Here is a 27,713-nt window from a genome sequence, read left to right as displayed (position 1 = left end):
TTACTGTTTCTCATTAACCTAGAAGCCACACAGATAGAAGTCTTATGACTCAGGGGAAAGCAGCAAATGGATGATGGGTGTTTCACTTCTTCCAAACATTGGGTTTGGAAAAAACAGTCATTTACTCCAAATGGTTAAAGAGTGTGTGTAGGAATGAAGTTTGTGTATAGTTTTAACTTTCCCTGGCAGGTGGGCTGGAAGGATAATAATCAGCAGCTTGTTGCTATGAGCTAAGAGGTGTGCTAAACTGATGGGAATGTGCACGGCTGTCCCTGGAGGCACTTCCTCCTCACTCTGCAGATGAGCATCTCAAGGTCTAGGAGAACCAGGGTCTGACTCCAGAGCTGGAGCAGCACCCCCTTACCTGGCCAGACCCCACCTGGGAGCTGGTGTGCTCTGGAGTCTACAGCTGGGCTCCAGCTGACTATCAGCCCCACACTGGGAGGCACCTTTCCAAGTAGGACCCACTGCGTGGTTTGGCTACAAGTCTTAGAAATACCAGTCAGGTGGCTCCAACCACTAGAAAAGCCATTGGCTCACAGTGACGGGGTTGGGTGGACATGAGGGTAGGTTGATCCAGAAAGTCAACAACAGTGAAAGCTTTCAACAGTGAAGGCTTTCTGTCCTTGCTCACCACGTTCAGGCTATGGCTGTAGGTAGTCACCAGGCTCTACTGCTTTTCTATTCCCAGGCAATAGGGGAAAGAGATGAGCATCTTTTCCCATGAGCCTTTCTTAGGAATAAAGAAACTTATTCCGGAAGCCCCCAGCATGCTTTCACCCATGTCCTGTTGGCTTGGATTGTGTCATTTGTTCTTTTTGTTGTTGTTGTTCTTATCTGAACCAATCCTCGCTCTAAGGATAACATATGGGCTGGTGAGCTCAGACCTGGGTTCTGAACTAGTCACTGACAATGGCTGGGGTTGCCATGACCCCCCAGGCCCAAGGAGGGCCACTCACCTGGCCATCTGAGAGATCTGACCAGGCAGGGGGATCTGGGTGCATCTGGATGCCTCCCAAGTGCAAGTCAGGTAGGCAAGCAACCCTGGTTCATTTCCTTGGCTTTCCTCTTCATCCTGCAAAGAGTTGTCCTTGTGTTCCTCACCCACTGGTGTTCATTACCTTCTGGGATGCTTGAGCCTGGAGGGATCACAGCAGGGCACAGAAGCTGAGGCATTGACGTCTCCCGTATTTGTGTGTTACACAAATACTGGTGGACACTGGGCCTTGGGGATCCAATGGTAACCTCCCAAAACCTTTTAGAAGAGGCAACATTTGAGGTGAGGCTTGAATATCCAGTAGAGCCAGACATACAAAGATTACGAGAAGGAGCATTTCAGGTAGATGAAACAGCAAGTGCAAAAGCCCTGATAGGAACAGACTTGACAGTACATTCACAGCACAGAAAGAAGGCTGTGGCCACATAGGGGCTTACAGGCCAAGGGCAGGAGTTGGGACATTGCTCTAAGCATGATAGAAAGCCCCTAGAAAGTTTTAGGTGGAGGAAAGACAAGTCATGAGTAAGGAAAAAAAAAAACATCCCCATAACCCCATAGCTACAGGGTAGAAGACGGTGCAGGAGCACCAGAGTATGTGTGTGTCTGTGTGAGAGTGACAGAGAGACGAAGGGCAGAGCTTTCTACATGTTTACAAGTGCTCAAGCCCTAACGCAGATGCCTGCGAACCTTACATACTTCTGGAAAACCCCAGTCATAGTTTTCACTCCTCAGAAAAACCTAAGTAGTGTGTTTCTCTGGGAGGTCAATGGGATGTGAGTTTCTGCATTTCTTCCTGGCAGTGGGGTCTTTGTCCCAGGCCCTGGCCATGCCCCTTTTGCCCTTTGAAAGAGGGGTGAGCATCGTGAGGTGGGCTGGCCTCAGCAGCTGAGGGCAGACCCCTCTGAGCAGGCTTCTGCAGCCAGCATGGTGGCACGTGGCTATAGTTTGGTTCCTATGTGGAACCCAGGCAGAGGTCAGCCTCCAAACAACGCACGTGTACAAAAAAAGCCAATGTCCACAGAAGGATCCAGAGCATACTAGGAGCTAACATGGCGCAAGAGGGATGGGGACGTTGGTGCCTCTTGCAGAGGCCATTTGCTAGGGATGGAAATGAGTTTCAAGGCTATAGGAACTGGAATGGCTTTCATGTCAGGAAGGTCACATTCTAGCTGAGTTCAACCGTGCTCACACCACTGCCTTAGATGGAGGGAACCTTAATATGTGTGTGTGTTTTCTCTCCCCCGTGCCTCTGTCTCCCACCAATGCAGAAAACAGCAGCAGCGACCAGAGGCAGGCCTGCAAGAAGCACGAACTGTACGTCAGCTTCCGCGATCTGGGCTGGCAGGTAAGGACGGGTGGCCGGATCTGCCCCGATGGTAGGGGCTCTGGTGTGGGCTTCCTCGTGCCCCCCGCCCAAGGCAGTGGGGCTGGGTCCCATGTGTGCACTGAGTCACGTTTCTCATCTACTTCAGTTCGGACTCCAGTGTCAGGTGTCCTAACTAGGGTAGAGAATTGAGGTTAAGGATGCAGGGATGCCTCATGACACCCAGGAGCAGAAATGTGGTGGAGACTCATGCTAGAACCAGGAGCCCAAACACTTTGAACCCTAAGCCCCATGCTACATGTGAACTTCCATCTCCACCCTGCGGCTGGCTACTTCTCTCAGGTGGGGCCCATGCCCTAGAACGCAGCTGCTGCAGGGCCGGCTCCCACCCTCCACCCTGTCTGTCCCTCCTTCCCTTCCATGATTCAGATCCCAGGGCAGGGACTGATTGGCCTACCTGGGGTCAGGGGCTTGATCCTGAACCAGTCAGCTGTTTTGGGGATGGGATCATATCATAGGACCATGACTGCTCCTTCCAGAACCATTTGGATGGAATGGGGCGAAGGGCAAGAGTGAATCCTGGGACAGGCATGAGGGTCATACAGTCTAATGACTGTTTAGGATTATCTGACATTCCGGCTGCTGTTCCAGGCGCTGGAGGTGCCACAGGGAGCATTACCGTGTGCCTGCCCTCGTGGAGCTCAAATAGTCCTAATGGGGTGTTGAGATCACCAAGGCCACTGGTCTTGTTGTTCACTCCTCATTGAGCTTGTGGTTCAGCGAGGGAGTCCAGATGCTTCCCTGGGGATCATGCCCAAGCGCACTATCAGAGCACTTGCGCTCGGGCAGCGTGGAGCCCTCCCGCTGTGCTGACCTCACACTCACGGCTCCCGTGCTTGCATCCTGGTGCTGGAACTGAGCCCCAGACTCCAGCTCCTCTGCGGGAAGAGTCCATGGACTTGAGTCAGGGAGGGGTGGACAGAGTGCTAGAGCAGTATTCCGGTGCTAACCCAGCCCTGACGGCAGACGTGGCCGTGTGCATCCTCCACCGAGCCGCACACGTGCACCAGCGCTGAGCTGGCTCGTCTACATGGGCGCTTAATTCTCGATGTTGTGGGTTATTAGTCTTTCTCCCACGTCCGTGAACTGAGGGGTGGAGCTTTTGTTTGAAGCAAACTGCCAACGCGTAACCACCTAGTAGCGCTGGAGTCGAAGCCACCCTGGTCACACTGGTCTGTGCCGCCTCCCCATAAGGCCCTGCAGGTGTCTCTTCTGGGCCTAGCCCAGCCCAGCCCAGCCCCAGGGTGGTCTTTCCTTCATTTTGCATTCTGTGGGGGACCATGGAAGGGGGTCCTCCATTTCTCATGCTTCTGCAGGACACTCCCCACCCTTGCCGGGATGGTGTGGGCCGGGTCTTTGTCCTCTGTCCTCTGGGAGCACGAGTCTGGGCCGCAGGGTAGGTGGGGGCTTGGGCACGAAGGGTAGGCCCTTGTGGGGCTCACGCTCTGTCCCCTGCAGGACTGGATCATCGCTCCCGAAGGCTATGCCGCTTACTACTGTGAGGGGGAGTGTGCCTTCCCCCTGAACTCCTACATGAACGCCACCAACCACGCCATCGTGCAGACGCTGGTGAGTGGGGCCTGCGTGCCGTCTGGGCATGCTCCGCTCGGTGGGGTGACGGCAGGGTCTGGTGGCCCTGCCCAGCTGCTCCTCCAGGCTGGGGCCCTGACTTTCCGCGGGCCCTGGGCACTCCTCCTGTCATAGGCCCCTTCCTCCGTTAAAAAAAAAAAAAGAGAGATTAAAGATGTTATTTTACAACAGCATTGGCATAAAGATATGTATCATCCCCCACCCTCAAGTTCATGTATTTCTCCCCATTCTGGAAGAAATAAGCACAGTTTCAGGGGCTCCCAAAGGTGTCTTGGATAATGGTCACTGTGGCTAATGGCGAGGTCAGTCCTGGCCCTGCCTCTCTGGGCGGCTGTTCTTAGTTGACCACACATCTGCTCCGCCCCCATAGGTGCCCCCGCATCCCCGAGAGTCGGGGCGTCCCTGGGTTCAGACCAGCCTGAGAGCCTGTCCACTCCCCAAACTCATGTCTTTGCCTCCTAGCCTTAAACTTTGGGGGGTCAGCCACCCAAGGGTGTCTGCTGAGCATCTTCTGCAGGTAAACCTGCCCTGGGAGCTGAGGGCATTGCAGGGAACAGCACAGACCTGGTCCCTGCCTTCAGGGCCTCAGTTTCCAGGGAGAGAAGCAATCAGGTGAACAGAGGATGCGGGAGAGGAGTAAGCAGGACAGCGAGGTGGGGCAGGGCGGGGGCTGTTTCAGGTCGAACTTCCATGGGGTCACTGGAGGGTTCAGTGTGATAAGAAGATAGGCTTTTAACAGGATGCACAGCCCTGGCGACCCTTGGTAGAAGTGGTTTTTACTACTCTACCGAAAATATCAGTTGTAATAAAAATTAGGGACTTGGCTCTTCTCCTTAGAATCTGAGGCTCAGGGATCTTGATTATCTAGCTCCCTGCCAGGAACATTATTGAGGCCTTTCCCTGGCTTGAATGCTCCTGGTGACAGAGAGCTCATTACCCAGGGCCATCCCCTCAGTCCTACAGTTCTGTTTGTTCTGAAACTTTTTTGGCTTCTTTTAAAGGTTTAGTGGTAGAGTTGGTACTGACCCACGTGTTATGTCTTGGAGAAAAAGCTCCCCTGTTCCTTTCATTTGGACCATGCTCTGCCCTTCCGAGGGAAGGCTTCTTTTTTAGCCATGCTTTTCCAAGGCCCTTCCTTGGAAAGGAAGGTAAATTCTGAAGCCCTGCTCAGGATTGAAATGAATAATGCCCCCAACCTGTTCCTTGGGCCAGGCCTGTTCCCCTGTGCCCGCATGCCCCCTCAGGCCCTGCCTTGGTGGCCCCTGGGGGGTGCCAGGGGGGTCTCCCAGGCTACCAGGGCACACCTCTACCCTCCGACCCCTGCTTCATGGCCCATGTAGCGGGAGCCTGGCTGTCCCCTGATCACCTACTTAGTCTGCGTGTCACAAGAGAGCCCTGGGATCAGAACGGGAGTTCTGATTATTCTGAAAAAGAAGTTCTGTGGTCATGTTTAAAAAGGTGGAAGGGAAGAAAAAATAAAATAAGGTAAAAATTGAGAGGGAGACAAACCATAAGAGATGCCGAGCTCTAGGAAACAAACTGAGGGCCGCTGGAGGGGAGGGTGGTGGGCGGCTGGGGTAACTGGGGGACGGGCATTAAGGAGGGCAGGTGATGTGATGAGCACTGGGTGTTGTTTGCACCTGATGAATCACAAAATTCTACCTCTGAAACAACAACAACAAAAAAGCTGATGGGGGTGGGAATCCTTGCCTGCTGGGAGTCCTGGTGAAAAACAGAGGAAATGAGCTGATGTCTGGGATTTGCTTTCAAATTATTCAAGGGTGGAAGAGGCGGTATAGATTTGTAAGGTCTGAAACAGTCCGTAATAAAAAGCTAAAACATGTGCTGGCTTATCTCAGAGGTCACAGGCTAGAGGCTGCCACAGAGTGCTTTCAGTTGGCACACGTTGTGCGTCAGAAACCTGGAAGTTTCACATAAAAATTCAGCAGAACTAGGTCTCTGGCCTGTCCTGGCCACTCGGCACAGCCAACCGCACTGCCTTTGCTTGGCCGCGGTCAGCGGCAGCAGCTGCCCTCCGGGTCGCCCCAACCCCCACTATTCCCTCTTGTTTTATTCCTCACCTGCCTTGCGCACCCAGGGGTGCTTACGCGGCCCCTTCAGGCTTTTTTTTTTTTTTTAATTTTTTATTTATTTATTACAGTCACAGAGAGAGAGAGAGAGGCAGAGACACAGGCAGAGAGAGAAGCAGGCTCCATGCACCGGGAGCCCGACGTGGGATTCGGTCCCGGGTCTCCAGGATCGCGCCCTGGGCCAAAGGCAGGCGCCAAACCGCTGTGCCACCCAGGGATCCCCCCCTTCAGGCTTTTGAGTTTGTTTGCCCCCAGCTCTCGTCCCCTGTAAGGTGCAGAGAATCTTATGAGCGAGAAGGAGCAGTAACCCGAGCGGCTAGCTGGCGTGTTTCTTCATTCCTCCCTTCTAGACCTTCTTCCTTCTTGTTGACGTCCCACCCAGTGTTTGCCCAACTTTGTCCTCCTGGTTTTACTGCTAGAAGAGTCTAGTATAATTTGGATCTGCACTATCCAATATAGTAATACAGTGACCGCTTTTGCACGTGGCTCTTGAACACCTGAAATACGGCCAGTCGGAATCAAGATGCTTTCTCAGTCTAAAATACATGCTAGGTTTTAAAGACTTAATACCAAAAAAATTTTTTTAAATTAAAAAAAAAAAAGATACTTTATGGCAAGTGTGTGTTGAAACAATAGTCTTTTTTTTTTTTTAAATATTGGGTTAAATGAAATATCTTATTTAATTTTACCAATTTCTTTTCCATCTTTTCAAATGTGGCTGCTAGAACATTTTAAATTACACGTGTGATTTGCATTGTATTTTTCTTGGACGGGACAGGTCTAGCCCAGAGGTCGGCCACTTTGTTCTGAAAAAGTCCAGATGGTAAATATTTTTAGCTTTGTGAGTCACAAAGCCTCTGTGGCAGCTGAACTCTGCCATTGGCGTGCAGAAGCAGCCCCAGATACTACAGAGCGAATGAGCGTGACTGGATGCTAATAAAACTTTATTGACAAACCGGCAGGGGGGCAGGATGCGGCCTGCAGGCCCACTCTGTCTAAGCCAGGGCTTCCCCACTCGGGGCAGTTCCGCCTCCCAGGAGACCTTTGACGATGTCTGGAGACATTTTTGGTGGGCACGGTTGGGGGTGGTGTGCCTCTGGCTGCTTGGGGGTAGAGCCCAGAGACGCTGTGAAACACTCTGCAGTGCACAGGACAGCCCCGCAGCAGAGAACCACCTGGCTCCTAGCTTCCCAGCTGTGTGCTGCCCAGACCTGTGTGCTCTGGTGCCCTGGTCTGTGCAATAGCAGCAGAGGTCATGTGTCACTGGCTAGAACTGCAAGTGTCACCTGCAGTCACTGCTGGGGAGGTGGGTGTGTGTGTGTGTCACATGCCACTGTTTTGCCCAAGCAGCTCCCGTTCCTTACAGAAATGAGGCTGGGAGCAGTGACCCAGCGCTTCTCACCACTGCCACCATTCGGTGTGTGTTCCAGGTCCACTTCATCAACCCCGAAACGGTGCCCAAGCCATGCTGTGCCCCCACTCAGCTCAACGCCATCTCTGTCCTCTACTTCGACGACAGCTCCAACGTCATCCTGAAGAAATACAGAAACATGGTCGTCCGAGCCTGTGGCTGCCACTAGCGCCTCCTGGAGGTCAGGCCCTCAGGGAGGCCGCGTTGTTCCCGGATCCTTGGGAACCCCCACCACCCAGCACAGTGACCACCTTTTGGAGACCTGCCCCGCCCCCGTCCCCAATCTTAATGGCGTAGGAGGATTAAGGAATTTGAGAGGCAAATGCCTTTTGATCAGGTTTTCATCGGCCTCCTGTGGACAAGATCCTACATGCTGCTGCAGGCAAAACCTAAAGGAAAAAAAATATATAAAGAAAAATTGCCCGGCCACGATCATTGGTTGTGAAGTCTCAGCCGTGCACTGACTCATTCCCAGGGGTAATTAGGAGCACCCTTCAGCCAGGCCACCCAGCAGCGGGAGGAAGGGGGCACGGCGAGGGGTGGGCACATTTGTGTCTGTGCACAAGGAAAATTGACACGGAAGTTCCTGTAATAAATGTCACAATAAAACGAATGAATGAAAATGGTTAGGATGTTACAGATATATTTTCCTAAACAATTTATCCCCATTTCTTGGTTTATTCTGATTTCATAAACAGAAGCCGTGGCCGGTGGAGGAAGGGGAGGCCCCCCTCTCCGTTCCATTCTGGTTTCATTCTGAGGCTTGCAGAGGCCTGCTGTTTACATAGACTTGCCCAAATCCAAGATTTGACCGGGAAGAGAGAGGGCAAATTTTTGCTCGCAGGAGGGGTTGTGTTGACTTTGAAGGAAAAATACGTTCCATCCTTGCTGGGTGTGTGGTGGCAGAAATTAAAATAGGCGTGTGAAGCACCGGCAGACATTTGGAATTGGTTTTCCAGCCCTCCTCATGGTAGAAAAATCAATGTGGAATGACAGAGTGGAAGGGATAGCAATCAGGAGAGAACCCACAACGTGACCCTGAACTGTAGCTAACACAGCCCTATTTAAAGAAGTGCCAACAAAACCTCACTCTAGATAAGGGTGGGGTGGGCAGGGGTACTGTCCCTCCTCCAGGTCTTTTCCCCTGTTGGTTATTGATGGGCAGCAGCATTCTGAACTCTGGGTTCCAACCAGGGCCCCTGTGGCCACCTATGTTCATTTGCAGACCCCTACTGAGGGCTCTGCAAACAATCAGCTCCTTGACGTAAGGAGCAGATAGCATCGTTGGAGATCTGCTAGGTGCAGGGTATGCTGGATATGAATCTCATATGGAGGGATCTAGAAGCTGCTTTGAGAGTGATGTCCTGAGCATTCTGATTCAAAGGTGCCATCTCTGATGTGGCTCTTGGCATGAGCCTCCCTTGGCCAGCGGGTCCCTAAATGCCGTGCACCCCGCCTCTAGCTGCAACACAGACCTTGCAGAACTCTGAGCTGTCTGGGAACAAAGAGCAGAGTTATCCAGATGAGGCCTGTGCCCCTGGAACCCAGGCCAAGGGGAATCATTTCTTCACTTTGATTGAGTTGGTTCCTAGAAACACTGGGGCCCCATTTTAATTTTCTTTTATTTTTCTTCTTCAGTAGCTTAGGCTGCAGCCTCTACTCTGCCTGGTAAATGGGGAACAGTCACTGTTTTTGCTGAACTTTGTTTTATCTGTTGGCAGATCTGGGGATTTTCGTGTGGTTCACCCTTGTTGTAGATTCTCTCACCACTTACTCCCCACCTGGCTCCTGGCTAGCATCCTTTGTACATTGAAACATGTAAATAATTGTTACAAAACAAAGAAATTATTTATGTCCATCAGAAGCTCATTTTACACCCTCCTTCGGTCCCTTGTTCAGGATGATGAGTTCGCTTACCCCCAGCCTGTTTGTTTTCTTATTTAAGACTATTTATTAATGGTCAGACCAATGTACCTTCAGCTGTTGCATAGAGCAGTCTTCAGCAAATTTTCTGTATAAATAGACAAATAAAAAGGGTTTTGACTTTTCAATAAAAAGGAGACATTTGGTTCTGATTCTTGGGGCTGTGTATGTCTGTGTGTGTCGTTTTTTCTCTCAACTCCTGGACATTAGAGTTCTCTTGGTTTGCTAAGAACTCTCTGCTTGGGCCCCCACCATTAACACGCTGTTTATCATCCAGGCCCTGGGGAGAAAGGGGCGCTCATCAATATTTGGTGCAGCTGTGTGGGGCTCCAGGCAGGAGAGATGGAACCCAACAACAAATGGGAATTTGGTAGGCTCTGCTACAAAGATCCTTGATTGAATTACAGTGCAGCTGTCAACAGCTGTTTCAAAGAGGCAGGGGGTAAATTAGCTGTGTTTACTGCTAACATAGTTTAAAGATTTAGTCATCCCAATAAAATAGAGGCACAAGAAAGAAAGAAAAAAAGAAAGGCGGGGTGGGGGAAGTGTACACCCAAAACTAAAGCAGCCCAGGCCCCAAAGCCAACATTGTCCAGTGCGAATTATTTCAGTGGTTTGGGGGCTGCTGTTGGCTCCCGGCTCAGGCTGTGGAGGGGCCCTGGGGCTCTGGAGGAGGCAGGGAGGGGCCCACCACCTAACTGTGCACAGAGCAGCATTCGGTGGTGCAGCTCGCAGCGACAGCTCAGGTTCCTGCTCGCTTTGAAGCGCACCCTGAGGTCACCTGATGGATGTTAGAACCGCAGCTGTTCCAGGGCCAGACTGTTCGCTCTTCCCCGTTGCCCCCAGTGAAGCAGCTGCTCCTAACCAGTTCCAGCGCCTGTGATTTCCAAACCCTCTTGTCACTGTCCTGATGCACAAATTAGCTTTTGTTCTGTTTCCAGGCCAAAGACCAGAGCCACAAACCGGGGGCGGAAGAGGGGGGCCCAGATGCGGCCTGCAGACGCGTCTTATCCACTCCAGCCCCCACCCCCGCATGGTGTTTATATGTCTTCAAAGAGTGAATTCATGGCCAACGTGTTTTTGAGAACTAGAAGTAGGGGATGAAAAAAAGCCCCATCCTGGCTTCTCTTGAGAAATGGGCAGATCTGGCTACCCTGGGCCCCCTTCCTGCATGGAACTCTCGGCTAGGGCCGAAGAGTGGTTGTTGCCACACTCCCCACTACTCCCAGCTGCCTCTCACGAAGGGGTGAATGTCCGTTGCTGTTACAATCATCGCTGCCCGCTATGTATTTGTCCCGTGTGTCTATGAAGAGCGGGAAGGTACAAGCTAGGTCGGGAGGGCCTCACCTGCAGGAGGAAGCAGAGAGGACAAGCGTTCTTCACCCCTGCCTCACCTCCCCGTCTGGCACCTGTCCGGGCCCCGGTAGGCACGTGTGTTTGTGGCTGCAGCACCACACGTAGCCTCATCTTTTGCCTTCACGTTTCCCTTCCTGCCTTCCACCTCTTGCTCATTTCCACCGTGGAGCAGTTTTTCATCACCTGCTCTCTGAGCTCCAGCATCAGGTACCATTTGCTTCTGTTGCTTGGCCTGACGTCTCCACTGGCCATACAGAGTGGGTGCAGAGAGGTGAAGGCATTTACTCAAAGTCCCAGCTAATCAGGACTGGATCTAGAAACCGAACCCCAAAGCCTGGGCTCCGCTGAGCTCACTGGAGCTGAGATCTGCTGGGGCTTCCCGTGAAAGTGGGAGTTCCTGGACCTCAGCCCCCACCCTCCTAATGTCCCAATCCCACACGTCAGGCCCTGGACCCATGCCGACTTCCTGGACCACAGTGCAGGCCTGGGGACTCCCCACTACTCCCACGCTGCTCGAAGTCCGCCCTTGCCCGACGTGGAGCTCCGTCCCTGGGTGGGGCCTGTGGCCGGGCCAGCTGCTTCTGCAGAGCTGTGCCCCGTGCAGAGGCTTTGGGGAGCATCCTTCCACGTGTGTCCCAGCCTCTAGGGCTGCTGGCTTCCCTGGCTTGTGGCAATTGTCACTCCAGTCTTGGCTCTGTCCTCACGTGGCCTCTGCATCTGCCTATGTGTCTTTCCTGTGTTTGTCTCTTAGAGGGACACTTGTCATTGGATTAAGGATTCCCTGGATAGTGCAGGATGCTCTCAACTCAACAGCCTTAATTACATCTGCAAAGACCTTTTCTCCAAATAAGGTCACAAGTACTAGGGATGAGGATGTGGACAGATCATTTTGAGGCCACCATTCGATCCATTACTGTAAGCCTCTCGTCCTTTTCACAAGGCCTTGTCCTTCTCTCCCACCAGTAAGTTTCGGGGCCTCACAGAACTTTCCAGCCAGCCTCAGATGGTCCACACAACGTGCCTCGTGCCCGACGTGCTGGTGGTGTGAGAGTTGCAGCTTCCTGCCCTATGCCGTGGCTGGCCAAAGGGCCTGGTAGCCCACCCCCGGCTCCCCCTACTCCTACCCATTGCCCACACGCTACAGGAGCCACCATCCTCTGGTTGGGTTCATGCGGCCCAGGGATCCAGGCCAGGTCAGCCCTGGAGGGGCGGGGAGACCACTCACAGGGGTGACCACAGCCAAGGGCAGCCAAACCATGGAGCCCTCTACAGGAGCAGCGATCACTTGGAGAAAGCCCGACCGCCCTCTGGCCAGAAGCATTCCTTCACTCACCTGCTCATGCACTAATTCCTGGTATCTGCTGGATGCCAGCACCGCTGCAGGCACCGGAGATGAGGACCAGGCAAGGCGTCTGCTCGATGAAGCCTGCATCTGGGGAGCACAGGAAACAAACAGCATGGCTGTGCGGACCCCTTCCTTCACGCAAAATAATACAAATTCTGTTTTATGATGGTGTTGGAAAAAAGACAGAGATCAGGCTGAATCACATTCATTTCTTATCTTCTGATTTTATTTTTTTAAGATTTTATTTACTTAGAGAGCACACGCATAAGTAGTAGGGAGGGGTACTGGGAGAGGGAGCAACAGACTCCCCGCTGAGCCGGGAGCCCAATGTAGGACTCGATCCCAGGACCCGGGGATGATGACCTGAGCCGGAGGCAGAAGCTTAACTAGTGAGCCACCCAGATGCCCTTGCCTTCTGATTTTAGAAGACATCAATCCATTTTGTGGGCCCCTGATGGTACCACGAGCCCCGGGCACTGTGTCCACGGTGCCTGATGGACAAGCTGGCACTGACGGCGGGCGATTTGGTGGCAAGTAATGATGTGTATCAGGAGGAAACAGTGGGCAGGGAGAGGAAGTGAGGGTTGGCAGCCACGCTCCTCAGATGGAGCTGTCAAGGGACAGCTTGGGGCCCTTGCAGCTGAGACCCCGAAGGAAGGACAGAGCAGACCTGTGAAAGGCAATGGAGTTACTGTAGGGAAGAGCATTTCTGCCTGAGGGATTAGCATGTGCAAAGGCTCTGGGGCCCCAGTTGAACCTCTCCCGCCTCCTCATCTGTAGAGGCTGAAGGTGGGGTGAGCACTGGTGCCCCTCACCCGGTGTTTGGGGTGAGAAATGACACCTCGTCAAATTCATTGGTGGAGGCTGCAGAGAGGATGCTCACCACCAGCTCACCAGCTCGGGGGAAGACCTCTGCTGCTTTCTTACAAATACCTGTTTGGAATGAAGGAGAACTCTCACGCCACAGAGTCCAGAGACAGCGTGTGTTGGGCAGAGGGGCCTGCGATCGGTTACTTAGCCGTGGGTCCCTCACTGTGGGCAACTCTCTACCATCTCTGTGACCTCGGTTTTCTCAGCTGCGAGATGGTATGGTGCCCACCTAGATTATTTAGAATTAGCATCAGTGGCATATAACAGAGAAACCCGAATAACAGGGGCTTAAATAAGATAAATGTTTCCCTCTCATTTAAAAGCAGTCTGAAAGGCAGCTGTCCTAGGTCAGGATGGCAGCTCCACTGTACCATTTGGGATCTAGTCTCTGCCTTTCTGCTCTGTCATCCTAATTCATGGCTTCCATCCTCAACAATCCACCTCGTAGTCCATCATGGCTGCTGGGGCACCAGCCATCATATCCATATTCTAGGCTGACTGCTCCCTTCAAGCAGCCATCCTAAAGAAGTAGACACAAAATGCCCATTCACTTCCAATTAACAAAATTACAGTCACATGGCCACACCCGGCTGTAGGGGAGACTGGAAACTCTAGTGTTTTATTCTAGGTGGCAATGTACATAGTCAAAAATCAGCAGTGAGGGTTCTATCATCATCGGAATTTTAGGGACGCTGGAACATCCTAAGTAGTTAGCTGTTTGTATTCAAATTCTATCGCTACACACCCATTACTGAAACTTGTTGCCTTAAATCATCTCCCATTTATTATCTTACACCTTCTGTGGGTCAGAAGTGTAGGCAAGGTGTAGCCAGGTCCTCTGCTCAGGACCTCACAAGGCTACAGTCAACGTGTCGTGGCTGCATTCTTACCAGGAGCCTGAGTCTTCTTCAAGTTCATTCGGGTTGTTGGCTAAATTCAATCCCTCGCGACCTTTCCTTGCTGGCTGTCAGCTGAGGTCACTCTCAGCTCCTAGAGGCCACTCTCAGCTCCTTTACATGTGGACCTTTCACAATGTGGCCACTTCGTTCTTCAAAGCCAGCCGGAGGTTCCTTGTTCTGCTAAAGATTTCACCTGCTTAGGCCAGACCCACCCAGAATAATCTCTCTTTGATTAACTCAGAGTCAGTTGGTTTGGGGCCCATATTGCACCTGCAAAATCCCTTCATCTTTGGGGCCAATGATTATATGTCGGGCAGAAATCTGGGGGAGCCGCGCGTTACAGAGGGTGTGAGAGGCACCACGTACACAGAAGGTCCCTGGCAAGTAGCAGGCCCAGAAGAGAGCGATGACTAGAGCTGAATGCAGGGTCCTGCCCCTGAGAAGCCCCCTACCCCACCAAATGAGTGGCACCATTTGAGTTGTGCCGAGAATCATTACCTGTCGTCCCCAAATTCTTTGTAAAGTCACTTATCGCCTGAGCTACTCTCATATGTGCCTGGGGAGGATGATGGACTGACCTGACTGGATCTTTGCAAGACCTGGTAGGAGCTCTGGAGTGCTCCCTCCGGGCCGGGGACCCCACCCAAGGCACACGGAGCTTTGCACTTGAGCTCATCGAAAGCCGGGGCAAGCTGAGAGCTGCGAACGCCAACTGCCCTTCCCACTTTCTCTATGACCCGGGAGGTGGAGAACATTCACGGTGGCTGGATGTTAGTGAACCGGACCCCGCACACCTCCAGGGGGCGCTGTTTACAGGCTGGGGGGTCCATGAAAGCCGCGCTTCCAGATGGGGCCCTGCAGAGGCAGCCCTGCCCAGCCCTGAGTCCAGGGGCATCTGCCGGCGGGACGGACCCTCTCTCAGGGGACCCAGTCCTTACCAGGACTCGGCCTCACCCTCAGGGTGAAGTCTGTCCATCCCTTCCAAGGATACTTACAGTGACTTCTTCCAGACGCGTTTCCCTGCGCCTGTGGATCACTTCACACTGGCTCAGACGGCCTCAGAACTCTGGCACTGGCCCCTCTTGGTCTTAGATTTGAGAAAATAAAAATAGAAGAGGAAAAACACAGAACTCTCCAAAGCCTTTGGAGCTGCGACAGCTGTTTGGACGGAGGCAAAGTGCACCTGGCCTTGGAGAGCGGTGCCTGCTCCGCCGGCGAGCAGGCTCAGGGGGTGGCCCGGGGAGCAGGGGCTCCGGCCCCCCGACTCCACGGGGTGCAAGGCCCAGAGCTGGCCCTGCCTGCCGTGCTGTGAGTACTGAGGTGTGGCCACAGACCTCGTCACCACAGCGGGCACTGTGAGACGGTACAAACTCTCCTGCCGCCAGGGCCAGCCTCGCGGGCCACGCGCCCCAGGCAGCTACGCAGGGCTCTGTGCTCCGAATGGCCCCTTGTCGGGTTCAATGTGTCTTTGTCACTGTCCTGAAATTCTTCCTGCCTCCTAAGCGAGCACCACCACCACCACCACCACCACCCCGGCTGTCCTGTGCCAGGTGAGGAAAAAAGACTTTGGTGTCAGGCCTGGGGTCCAGTTGGGTCCTTGCCACATTGGCTGTTCAGCAAGTACATTTGGAGCACCGACACGCCGTGACCAGTGTTCTGGGCACCGAGGATACCCCATGAGCAATGGGGAGACGAGGGCCCCATGCTCTTAGACCCATACCCCACGAGCCAAGAGAGCAGCAGGGCGAATAGACAACCAAGGGAAGGGGGCTGAGCATGGGACGAGTTGGGTGGGGATCAGTGTGGGGCCCCGAGGGGAACAGAAGGCGCTCAAATCAGGACCAGTTGAGGGGGGCATCAGGAAGGGGGTGTAACAAGGGTGTGCAGAGTGTACAGAATCACCACGTGTAGTGCCCCACAGACCCCGAGGGACAGACACGAGGCCGGCAGACAGGTGACGTCTCAGCCTCGGCACCACCACCATTGGGGCGGGTCATTCTCTCTGCGGGGCATCCTGGCCCCTGTAGGATGCTCAGCAGCATCGCTGGCCCCCATCCTCTCAATGCCAATAGCATCCCCTGAGTTGTGACAGCCGCTTATGTCACCTGACATTGGCGAACGTTCCCTGGGAACACCGATGCTCCCGGCTGAGAGCCACCGATGGTGAGAGGTTCTGGAGAAGCCCCGTGATGTCCAGCCTGCTGGACTGGAGACCGAGTCCGCTCTCTGGCACTGCCTGCCTCGTTGGGAGGGCGGTGAGCACCTGCCGGGGCAGTGAGGGGGCAGTTGACAGCTGGCATTTATTCCAGAGGACGGCGGAAGGAAACTCCTGTAGCAGGTGGGGCCGTGGGACCTTGAATGCCCTGGTAAAGGGAGAATTTGAGTCTCTTACGAGCTGACACATCCCGAAGACCACGTGGTGACCACATAGCTCCCCAAAGCCCCGGCTTCCTCTTCTGTCAAATGGGCATAGTAATGATAACCTCTTAGGGACATTGAGGGCGTGAAATGACAGGACGTAAGCAGAGGACTCACCTCAGGGCCTGGCTTCCTGCCGCAGCCAGAGTGATCCTGTTAAACAAAAGACCTCTGCTCAGAACCTTCCACTGTGAGTCCAATAACCCGAAAGGCCCCACAGCACCTGCCCCGCTCCCGGTTTCCTGGGACTCCGTACCAAATGACCACCAGCCAGTGCCTTCCAGCAGCACGAACTTACCCCTTACGGTTCTGGGGCTCAGGAGTCTTCTCGGGCCACAGAAGGCTGGTTCCTCCCAGAGACTGGAGGGCCCCCCCGCCTTTGCCAGCTCCTAGAGCCCCCTGCTGTCACCCCTCGGCCTGTGGCCCCTTCCCCAGCCTCAGGGCAGCAGGGTGGCATCTTCACATCCCCTCACATCTTTCTCCGATCCGCCTCCTTCCCTCACAGGGACCCTAGTGATGATGTTGGCCTCACCCACCTAACCCAAGATAATCTCCCCATCTCAGCATCCTTCGCATCTGCAAGGTCCCCAGTGCAAGGTGGGATATGATAATAAACAAACAAACAAACAAACAAACAAACAAACGTCTGATCTTTGTTCCCAGTTCCTGGCACAGGGCTTCTAAAACCCTGGGATTCCCTGAGGGATGCAAAGAGGGGTTTTCGAGATGTTCTCCGATTCCCAGAACTAGCTACCTCCAGCCACATCTGAGTTTATGCTAATGAGGTGATGCTTGCCTGAACCGGGTGGGGGGGGTTGGGAGGGGGACCCTGGGATTAGAAGAGGGTTGGAACTTCCAGCCCAATCCCCTGACCTCCGGGAGGTGAGAGGGGCTGGAGATCGAGGGAGTCACCATCGGCCAAGGATTTACCCAACGCTGCCTACTTAATGGGACATCCAATAAAACCCTGAAAAATGGGGTCTGGGGGGCTTCCCCACTGGAGGTCACATGGGGGGTGTGGGGAGGGGGGTGCGCTGGCGAGGGAGAGGGCCTGGAAGCTCTACGTCCCTCTCTCCCCACAAAGATCCTTTGCCCCGGGCATCTCTTCCATTTGGCAATTCCTGACTTCAGAATAAACTGGAAGTTTGTAGTAAACTGTAGTAAAGTGACTCCTGAGTTCTGTGAGCTGCTCTAGCCGACTGTCAAGACCGAGGGGGGGTCGTGGAAACCCCCGACGCACAGCCAGTGGGTCAGAAGTATAGGTGACTCCTGGGGCCTACAGGTGCTGTAGGGGCGTGGGGTGGCCTGCGGGGGAGCTCTCAACCCGGGGGTCTGCACACTCTCCCGGTAACTAGTGCAGGACGAAGGGAATCACAGGACACTCAGTGGGTGTCTAAGGATTTGAAGAATTGGCTGGTGTGGGGGACTCCCCCACTTCACCACCACATTTGGAGTCAGAAGCGTGGTAGGTGAAAACAGCTGGCACAGAGTAACACAGGCCACCTCTTTGGAGGTACCCTACCCACGGATTCCAGAGATTAGGATGTGGACAGCTTTGAGGGGACATTGTTCAGCCCTCTGCGCCTCACCCCACCCCCTCCCCCGTTCTGTACTCCGCTACAGCGGCACACCCTCCGAGCTCAACACCCCAGGCGTGCTCTGCCTCAGGACCTTTGCACTGGCTCCAGCCTGTGCCAGGAAGGCTGTTCCTCCAGACAGGGGCCTGCTGTTCCCTAAGCTTCATCAGTTCTTTGCCCCAGGTCACCTTGTGCATGAGCCCTACTCGTGGCCAGGACTTTGGTCTGTTTCGGACACTGTACTGTCCCCAGTGCCCAGCCCAGGGCTTGGCACACAGCAGAGCTTCCTTGACTTGTTTGAGGAATACATGTCATTACCGTCATTGCCAGGCTTGGAACCAGACGGAGTCTGCCCTCAGTAGCTGCATGAACTTGGGGAGGCCTGGCCCTCTGCATCCCTCCCTTTCAGATCCAGGCTCGGGTCAGGGTCTCACAGTTGGCTTCCCTGGGTGGGTACTTTTTGGGATCATCAGTGAGAAGTTTCCTCGGGTGTGCCCAGCGCGCCAACGGAGCGGTGAACCTTCTCGCTGACGTTCATCCCGGGCAGGTGGCTGTCCTCTCTGCGACGGCGAGTGGCCGGGGGAGTTGGGAAGCACGCCTCTGAACCTGCTCCCCCACATTCACGACCTTATTTAATGCCTGTGAGCAAGCCTCCGAGTGCGAGATGACATAACCCCCAAGGACAGTTTGTGCGTGTGTCGGGTGGGGGTGGCAGGAGCGGTGGGGACCGAGGTGGGGGGGGGGTGCACACGTGGACCAGCACTTGCTGAGGCCTGCACCTTTGTCCTTGACCCTCGATGGTGCATCTCCGACTTAAGTGAGTCATAGAAATGCTGATTAAAAATGGTTTCAATCGTTAAAGCCAACAATTCGAGTTCTGACCCTCTAACTCACACATTCGAGTTCTGACCCTCTAACCGAATCCAGATCCGGGATCTCTCTATTTTAGGAGGTTTTAGCAGAAGCCCTCTTACACTTTCCGTCTAGCCCAGAGCTTTGCCCCTCCGCCCTGCGTCCCACCGTGGCCTGTGGGCGGGTGGGTTGTCCGGAGGGGCTGCCAGGGGGATGGAAATAACCACTCGGAGCAGATTTCTCCCCCAATGGCCTTGGGGGAGGATGGTTTCTCCAAACCAGCGCTGGCTTTTGTTCTCCTCTGTGTAGCCTGTTGATGAAGGACAGGATGACAGACGCCTGTGCCCCATCCCATCCTGTCCCTTTGAGTGGTCCCTAAAATAATACCATTAGTGGGGCCAAGCGGGGGCTCCTTATCTTCGGAGTGGGCCCGCCGATAACGCTGAGCGGGTCTTCTCGGAAGTCCTGGGCTGAGACGGGGACGGCGGTTGTGGGTTTGATGCACCGCAAGGGTCTTTGCTTCCCAGCCAGCCTGGTGACATTCCAGGGGTATAAATAGCCCAGGAACGGAGGCCTGATTGTGCAGGCGTGACATGGGTGGCAGAGTCTGGCACACCCTGGGTCCGTGACACCCATGGAGTCACGTGCGCACAGCAGGTGCCACTGTTCCTCGGCCAGTGTCCTCAGCCAGAGTGGGCCTCTGGGCGCTGGGGATGCTCGGTGGACTCACCTGGGACGGCATGTCTTCTAGCTTTCGCCCAGCTGTGAGCTCCTGTCCCTGCCATGGGCTGCGGGGGGCTCCCCTGCAGCGTCACCCGAAGCCTCCGTCTGGCTGCCTACGTCCAGCTCATCACCAGAACGCGCCTGTGGTTAACACGGATTATTCCTAATCTTAGATTTGGAAATAAACAGCAGCTCATGGGAAGAGGTAAAACATCATGTAGAAACCCAACCTTCTCTCACCGGACGTAAAACACTGTGTGCATTTCCGCTCCTCTGGTCTGTTCATAAATGTCTGACTCGTCCGTTCCACACGCCCGACACCTGTTGTCCTGGAAAACGAGCACGCAGCAGGGAGAGAGACACAGGTTAGACACCATCAACCGATGTCCCAAACCAAGTGACAGCCCACCAACCACGGAAAGAGGCTCACAAGACACAGCGGCTGTGGACAACGGGACAATTATGCGGGGGGGAGGGGGGGGTACTCTGGCCACGTTAGGACAGGTTTCCAGAGATGGCTCCTCTGAGAAGGTGACGTTTCAGCTGAGACAGGATGACAAGGGGAGTTCCCATCAGCCCAGCTCCCCACCACCCCCTGGACAAGGGGAACACAGTCAAGGGCATGTCATTGCATTATTCTGCGCTTCCTACTGAAGTGTGACATCAGTGCCCCAAAGGGCATAAGCTTGCGAGAATGAATATTCACCAAGTGAACCCTGAGGGATAGTCTCTGCGCTGAAAAGAAATCAAGAAATAGCATCATGGCTCTAAGGGGCCTCTTGTGGGACAGCCTCGCCTCCCAGGGGGAACCATTGCCCTGATTCTCACCCCTACCCCCCCCCCAAATTAGTTTTGCCTGTCAGAGAAAGTCAGGCAAACAAAACAGGATGATACGTGTTTTCGGGGGTCTGGCCTTTTTTCCTGAACATTCGGTTTGTAAGCGTCACCCACCTTGTGTCTGGCTGTCAGCTGCTCCTTTCCACCGCTGTGTCGTACTCCATTATGTGGATGCAGCAAATCCTCCTCATCCTTCCATCTGGTGGCTCAGAGTTCCTGTTGAAGGAGGAGCCGCTGCTACGAACGACCTCTCCTCCCTGCCTTTTGGTGAACATTGGCCCACACCTCGGTCAGATCTATTCCCAGGGGACAGCACGGCTGGGTCAAGGAGTTGCAAGTCGTTCGCTTGAGTTGATTCTGCCAAACTGTCATCCAGGGTGGCTGGACACTAAATCCTCACCAGCAGCATGGGGGGCCCGTTGGCCCAGCATCCTTGCCAACGGCTGGTATGTCCACCTTTTTCATTCTGCACAGTCCTGCGAGTTATTCAGTTCAGTTTGGAATATCTTGTTTTGAATCTGTTCATTTGAGGGGGCTGCACAAGCCCTTAAAAGTCTTGGGGCAGGGGCAGGGGCTGGGGCAGGACCAAGACAGGAGGGGGAAATCTCTCCACTAGCTGCTGACCTGTGCACTGTGGCCAGGTGCTGGTCCGGGCATCTCCACCCACTGTCCCAGTCCACCCCTCAAGAGAGATGCTGTGATGGGCCCCCAAGAACATGTGGAGGGCCACGTCCACCGAGAAGGCCACCTCACCCCTACTCACACAGAGGCGTTTGGCAGGCTTGGAAATGGCCCCAGGGAAGAGGATTTGGGCCCAGAGAGAGCAAGTCACTTGCTATGGTCACACAGCTGGGAGCAGGGCTTTGAACCCAGGTCTGTCGCACTTCAGATCCTGCTCTGACTTGCGGCACTCTTCCGGTTTTGAACATCACTGACGTGGGAGCCCACCGTCTGAGAACTTGAACCAGAATCCAGGGAAGCAGCCTCTTGCCCAAACCTGTATGTGGATGAGTTAAAACATAAACAAGTGACCTCACTGGTCACCTACCAAGCACAGCATGAAGAGGGGTTTTGGCAGTGGTCCTGCTCACTGACCGCTCTGTGAGCAACCCTGATAATTCAGGCTCAAGAATCCACTTTGCTCTGGCAGTCCCCACCCCTGGGAAGCCTGGCAGGTCCACCGTGAACGCTGCGCTCGCCAAGGCAGCTGTGGAAAGGAGAGTGATGTGTTTATTTATTTAGGATTTATAGATGGACTGCTTCCCAAAAAAGTTTTTGTGGGAGGCTTGACAAGAAAGCTTAAACATATGAAAAATAGGAAGATTAAAAATAAAATCGGGGTAGCAATTTGTGAAAAGGAGTGGCGAAGTTAATGGCTTGGGCACCTGGCGGGGGAGAGGACCACACAATGTTCGAGGGGCCACCCCGTGGGATGTGAGCACGACACTGACCCCGTGGAAGGCAGGCCGGAGAAACAGAAACACCGGGCCCTTGCTGCTAGAGGGACCAGCCGTCCCGGGTTGCCTGGGACTGACCAGTTTCTTCCGAGGGTGGAAATTTTGGTGCTGTAACTGAGAAAGTCCCAGGCGAACTGACTGGAGTCCGCCACCCCAGCCCTTGGTGACATCACGTGAGCTGCTGAATCCAGCTGTCCTTGAAAGCAGGCCACCACCACCCCTGCTTCGCAGATGTGTATGCCAATACATTCTTCTATTTCTTGTTCTTCCCATAGGAAACTGTGCTTTTGTTACTTTTTACATTTAATTTTTATTATGCAGAGGTAAATACAAAGTTTTTTTTTTTTTTTTTTTTTAAGATTTCATTTATTTATCCATGAGAGTCATAGAGAGAGAGAGGCAGAGACACAGGCAGAGGGAGAAGCAGGCTCCATGCAGGGAGCCCGATGCAGGACTTGATCCTGGGTCTCCAGGACCACGCCCTGGGCTGAAGGTGGCGCTAAACCGTTGAGCCCCCCGGGGCTGCCCTAAGTACAAAGTTAAACCAAATACAAGTTTATAATATAGAGCAGCTGTGGACTGGCCCCAGCTCTAGCACTGCCTCTTGCTCTCAGTGGGGATACAGAAGGGGACCTACCACTCTGGACTTTATTGCACTGGGCACCTGATGAGCATTTGCAATGTGGACATTAGTGCCTTCTAGAAGAAACCACTTTTTTAAAAATTCTTTTGACTCTTTCTTCTCATATATACCTTTGTGTTTCTAAAAAATATGCTCATACTTTTCTTTCTTGATTTCCTATTTTAAGCATTATTCATTGACTTCTCATATGGAACATAAGGATTAAACACATACTATCCTGACGTGTGGACTACTCTCCCACAACTTGTCGATCTATTGATACCAATTCTTAGTGAAATGAATGTTTAGTTTTTATGTAATTATGGCCATGGAAACACTGTTTCCCTTGAGGCCATGTAGTATATTATGGCATCATTTCCTGCACAACCCTTTGTTTTTCCTGAAGTTTATGATTGCCTCTAGAAAATAATCTGCTCAGTTTTCTTTGTGCCTTTAGCTATGTCTTTCTCCAGCTCTCCAAAAGAATTCTAAAAATTTTTCAACACAAAGACATCAGGTAATCTATTGGGTGACTTTCTTTTTGTTTTGGTTTTTCAGTTATTCCTGGTTCCCGGCAGTGGCTTCCAGGCCAGATGCATGCCTGGAACTTCCCCTCACATCACCCAGGGATGAGCTTTTGCCTCCTCCCTGCGGTGGGCCCCCAGTTCCTGGATCCCATGCCTTCATCTTTCAGGGTTTATGCTATTGTATGGTCAGAACAAGTTCTCCAGGAGCTGCTGGGATGAGATACATGGGAGGCAACTTCTTGAAATTTCTAATATATAAAAACATCATTCTATCACACACTTTGATTATTTAGCCCAGTATTAAATGTCTCATTTGAGAATAATTTTCCTCCAGACTTTTGAAGGCCTAGTAAGGCTTGGCTCGTGCTCTTCAGAGTTGCAACATTTCCAGGATTGCTGCTAAGAAGTTTGGGGCTATTCTGATTCCTGTTCATTTGTATATGAACTTTCCCCTCTTTGTCTGGGAAAACTTGGCGTGTCCTTTTTATCTCCAGTTTTCCAAGAATTGTTAATGCTATGATAATTTCTCCCTCCATCCTATCGTCTCTTTCTAGAACTTTTGCTAGTTGTGAGCCAGGTCCCACCATGGAGCCTCTGACTTCTACTTTTCCATCTCCAGGTTTTTACGCCACGTGTAGGGATATTTTTTTACTTTTATCTCTCAATGATTGTATTGACTCTCTCATTACAGTTTTACAAAAGGACATTCTTGCTTCTCCAAAAGTTCTTTTAAGAAAAAAAAATCACATTTCTTTCTTGTACAAATTCAGTCTTTTATCTCTGTGAGGATATTAACTGTGCTTTTTGGTTTTCTTCTCAAGTGAGTTTCTTCTCTCTGCATTGTCTTTGTTTCCTCCATGTTGCATTGTTTTCTGTGTGTGTGCTTTGATTTCTGGTTCTGATGAGGAGGCAGTCCCTGTGGCAGGTGAAGGGGAAGGCCTCCCTCTTCTCCACACTGACTTGCACTTAAGTCTCCCGTTTTCACAACACAGTCGCCCTGTCTTCTCCCTGGTGACATCCCTGGCTATGGCGAGTCCTGAATTTCGTCTCTCTGCAGTGTAGACCTCCCATCTCCTTCCAGAGAAGGGCTAGATCCAGAGCCTAATTTGCTGGGCCTCTTGTCGTTGCCTGCCTTCTGCCACCCCATGCTTCTCAGAGGGCAGCTTTTCTGCTGGGCTCAGTGGGTTGTCTTCATTCATTTGGTTTCCATTTCCGAGAACGTTGTGGGTGTCCTTCATCAGCAGTTGTTCCCCCTTTTATCCCTATTATTCTTTAGGTTCATACCTTTATTTTTTTTTTTAAGATTTTATTTTATTTATTCATGAGAGACACAGAGCGAGAGAGAGGCAGAGGCACAGGCAGAGGGAGAAGCAGGCTCCATGCAGGGAGCCTGATGTGGGACTCGATCCCGGGTCGCCAGGATCAGGTCCTGGGCTGGAGGCGGCGCTAAACCGCTGAGCTACCTGGGCTGCCCAGGTTTATACCTTTATTTAAACATTTGTTACCTTTTTAGCCTAGGCTCTGGATGGAATTTAAGAGAACACACATGTTCGATTCCCTGAGTTCACTGGGAATAAGGTGAACAACTCCTCCTGATGTGCCCAGGACTTTCTTGGTTTTAAGACTCAAAGGCCTGCATCCCAGGAGATCCCTCCATCCTGAGAAACTATCCTTCTCCAGCTTTAGCTTCTGGACATCTTTCCCCCCATAGACTCTCTGGACCCCTCTGAGCTCAGTGTTCCCTGAACAGTCACAAAAGGCATCCCTGCTCATCCAGGGAGTGAGTCCTCCACAGCCTCTGAGAAGGATGCAGACCGAATCACTCATATCACAGACACTCACGAGTGTCTGGAAAAGTCCCTGTATTTCTGGAAACCCCAAAGATAACCAGCATGCATGACTATCATTACTGAAATTGCCGGCTACAGCCGAGACGTGCAAGTCCAGTGGCCTCCTGGCGGCGCAGCCCCCGCCTGCACTACCTCTGTAATTATAAGAGAGCATTTAAAATTGCTCCAGTCCAAACAAGACCTGGAAGTGCGGGGAACAGTCTGGTCGTTAGGGCTGGAGATTAACGGCCGCTGTGAAAAAGCTGGGAAAGACTTACTCACGGCCAAGGGCAGGGCTGGAGGTGATGCTCTCACCGCCTCTGCTGTGATAGGGCCTGTGGATGGGTGGAGAGCGGCAGGTCTTCCTCGGCACCCCCAGCCCACCCCATAGGGACAGGCATAAGAGAGGGGCCCCTTTTATTTGGTTGATGCTTCTCTACATTCTGATTAAGCACGCGTTTGGAAGAACTGGCACTTAAAAAGGCAAATATTGCTATGATGAGTGGAGCTGAGCAGTCACTCACACCTTAGCATAAATTAACTTACACAAAGTACAAGGCAGGTGGAAGGGTAGCAGGTAGAGGGCAGGTGGAAGGGTAGCAGGTAGAGGGCAGGTGGAAGGGTAGCAGCAGAGGAGGAGCTGGGGGAGGCAAGAAGGAGGCGGGTGGGTGCCTTGATGGTGGACCCCCTGCAGTTCACTCCCAACTCCACCCACTTGCTGGCCTCCTTGAGCCTCGGTTTCCTTTCTGCAAAATGGGTATAATCGTAACATCTACTTTATAGGGCTATTGTGAAGATTAAAAAGAAAAACAGGCCCTGGTGGCGCAGCGGTTTAGCACCGCCTGCGGCCCAGGGCCTGATCCTGGAGACCCGGGATCGAGTCCCACTTCGGGCTCCCTGCATGGAGCCTGCTTCTCCCTCTGCCTGTGTCTCTGCCTCTTTCTCTCTCTCTGGGTCTCTGTGAATAAATAAATAAATTCTTTAAAAAAATATTAAAAAAAAAAAAAAGAAAAACAACCCCATGTGCTTGTGGAACATCCTAAGTGTGCAGGACTGGTGTTACTATGGGTGTTATCACCATCTTCAGGCTCATTTTATCATTCTTCCAGGCACCTGCTGTAGGGTGCCACCACCTGAGACAGAAGGCACGGGAAAGAGCAGACCTTCGGCCAGCCTCAGCTAAGTGAGACCACAATTAATTGAAACTCCACTAGCAGCCGGTCAAGGAGAAGGGTGATCAGACTCGCTCATTCTCTCCACCTCCTCTGGGGCCGAGACTTCCGATTAATTGAGCTCTTCCCAGCCAGGCCCTTCTCTGGATGCACTGCGGCGGCCCCTACAGCCATTCCTTTGTCTGAGGACCGTGCAGCATGGGAGCGACCCCCCACCTGGTCCTGGAGGAACTCAAGCTCACGGCGCCAGGGGGAGAATGACGCAGCCTGCCGAGCCCACAGTTCTGTGGGGGTGAGGGAGGGGATCATCGGGGGAAGTGGGAGAAACAATGAACAAGGAACTTGAAGATGCGGTATGGCTGGGCTAAGTGCAGGTGTCGGGGAGGCCCCAGGACTGAGGGACCAGAACCCACACAGCTGCCCAGACTCCCCAAGCTGAGCTAGTCCCTCCCCCTCCCTTATGTGCCTCCAGCCTCTGGGCCCCTGAGCCCCCATGGCCCTGTCAGTCCTCCACTTCCATTTCACAAAAGCCCGGGAACAACCTAGTTTGTGTTTGGAGCATGGAGCACAGGACAATATTGCACAGGCAAAATATAAAATTATTTTTAGTGGTGGTGATTGATTCCGAGGTGCTTAGGTAAAAGAAGGAGGGTTCAAGCATTCACCAACTTGAATGTCAACAACTATCTGGAAACATATTTTGAAGCATTGATTATTGTTCCTTCTGCTTTGTCTCCCTGCCTGGGACAGGGGCGTGATGTCTGGAAGCTCAGCTGCCATCTTGCAGCTATGAGGCGCTAAACATGAGAATCAGGGGAGAAATGGGGAGAGACAGTGAGAGAATCGGAGGGTCAGAGACAGACACACACACAAGCAATGTCAGGAGAGAGAAGGTGAAAGGAGGGAAGGAGAGAGAGAGGAGGAGAGAAGACAACCCCACAGGAGTCACCATAACTTTATTTGAATGCTGACTGCTCTCGGGGGCCCCCCAGCTGGGCACCACGGCCCTGAGCCCTCTGTCATCTGCAGCCTGAAACAAGGGGAGGGGGCTCTTCACCTCCTGGCAAGGTCAGTAAGTGCAAAGGAGGGTCCAGAGGGCCCACATCACATGTCATCCCACCAGGGACTCTGTGACCTCTGTTTCTGCTTCGGAATGCAGCACGGAGTAAGCAGCAGGAAGGAGGGAGTCCCCCTGGATGGTATATTTATTCGAGGCCTCTCCCTAGAGGACTTGGCAGTGGATGTGTTTCCCTAAAGATGAAGAATAAACACGAGGAATACAGCAGGGGAGTGGCGCAGGTCTGGCACATGCGCAGCCAGGACCGCGAGCCTGCGTGTGTGTGTGTGTGCATGCGTGTGATGTGTGTATCCGTGCACATGCGTTCAAGCAGGAGCACTGTGCTGGGATCATCCTAACAGCCTAAAGCACTCTGGAATTTGCAAAAATGTACCCTAATATACCATTCATACAATCAGCCGCTTGAGGAACACAGGTCAGTGTTTCAGGTGTTAGAAGTTGTGCATCCGTGGCAGCGAATCTGCACGTTTTCCTCACCCCGAGAGAAACCTCAGGCTGGTCAGCCAGCACTCCTCAGTCCCTCCCCTACCCCCAGCCCCTGGCAACCACTAATCTGCTCTCAGTGTCTGAGAGGGAAGAGAGCGTCCTCTCTTCTGGACGTTTCTCACAAGTGCAATCAGACAGGATGTGGCCCACGCCTGGCTTCGTTCACCACACATCACGTTTTCTTTTCTTTTCTTTTTTTTTAAAGATTTTATTTATTTATTCATGAGAGACACACAGAGAGAGGTAGAGACCTGAGCTGAAGGCAGATGC

The 27,713-nt window shown here is 52.9% G+C and overlaps 1 protein-coding gene and 1 long non-coding RNA gene across 2 annotated transcripts in view; one reads left to right on the top strand and one right to left on the bottom strand.

Moving 5' to 3' along the window:
* BMP7 (bone morphogenetic protein 7) overlaps positions 1-9,547 on the top strand; it is a 92,004-nt gene extending 82,457 nt beyond the window's left edge. Inside the window, exons 5-7 of the mRNA XM_077873659.1 lie at positions 2,266-2,342; positions 3,840-3,950; positions 7,492-9,547. Coding sequence (XP_077729785.1) covers positions 2,266-2,342; positions 3,840-3,950; positions 7,492-7,641 — 338 coding nt within the window. The 3' untranslated portion in view covers positions 7,642-9,547. The remainder of the gene's footprint in view (positions 1-2,265; positions 2,343-3,839; positions 3,951-7,491) is intronic.
* A 2,783-nt stretch (positions 9,548-12,330) lies between these two features.
* On the bottom strand, positions 12,331-19,381 carry LOC144298572 (uncharacterized). The gene is made up of 5 exons (XR_013365504.1): positions 16,401-19,381; positions 14,861-16,228; positions 13,857-14,045; positions 13,030-13,195; positions 12,331-12,766 (listed from the first exon to the last, which is right to left on the bottom strand). It is a non-coding gene; the product is annotated as an uncharacterized LOC144298572 (long non-coding RNA).
* Between the last annotated feature and the right edge of the window lie 8,332 nt (positions 19,382-27,713).

The sequence above is a fragment of the Canis aureus genome, chromosome 26 (genome assembly GCF_053574225.1).
Source record: "Canis aureus isolate CA01 chromosome 26, VMU_Caureus_v.1.0, whole genome shotgun sequence".
Taxonomy (NCBI): domain Eukaryota; kingdom Metazoa; phylum Chordata; class Mammalia; order Carnivora; family Canidae; genus Canis; species Canis aureus.
Note: the sequence above shows the minus strand (reverse complement) of the source record. Positions and strands in the feature narration are given on the sequence as shown.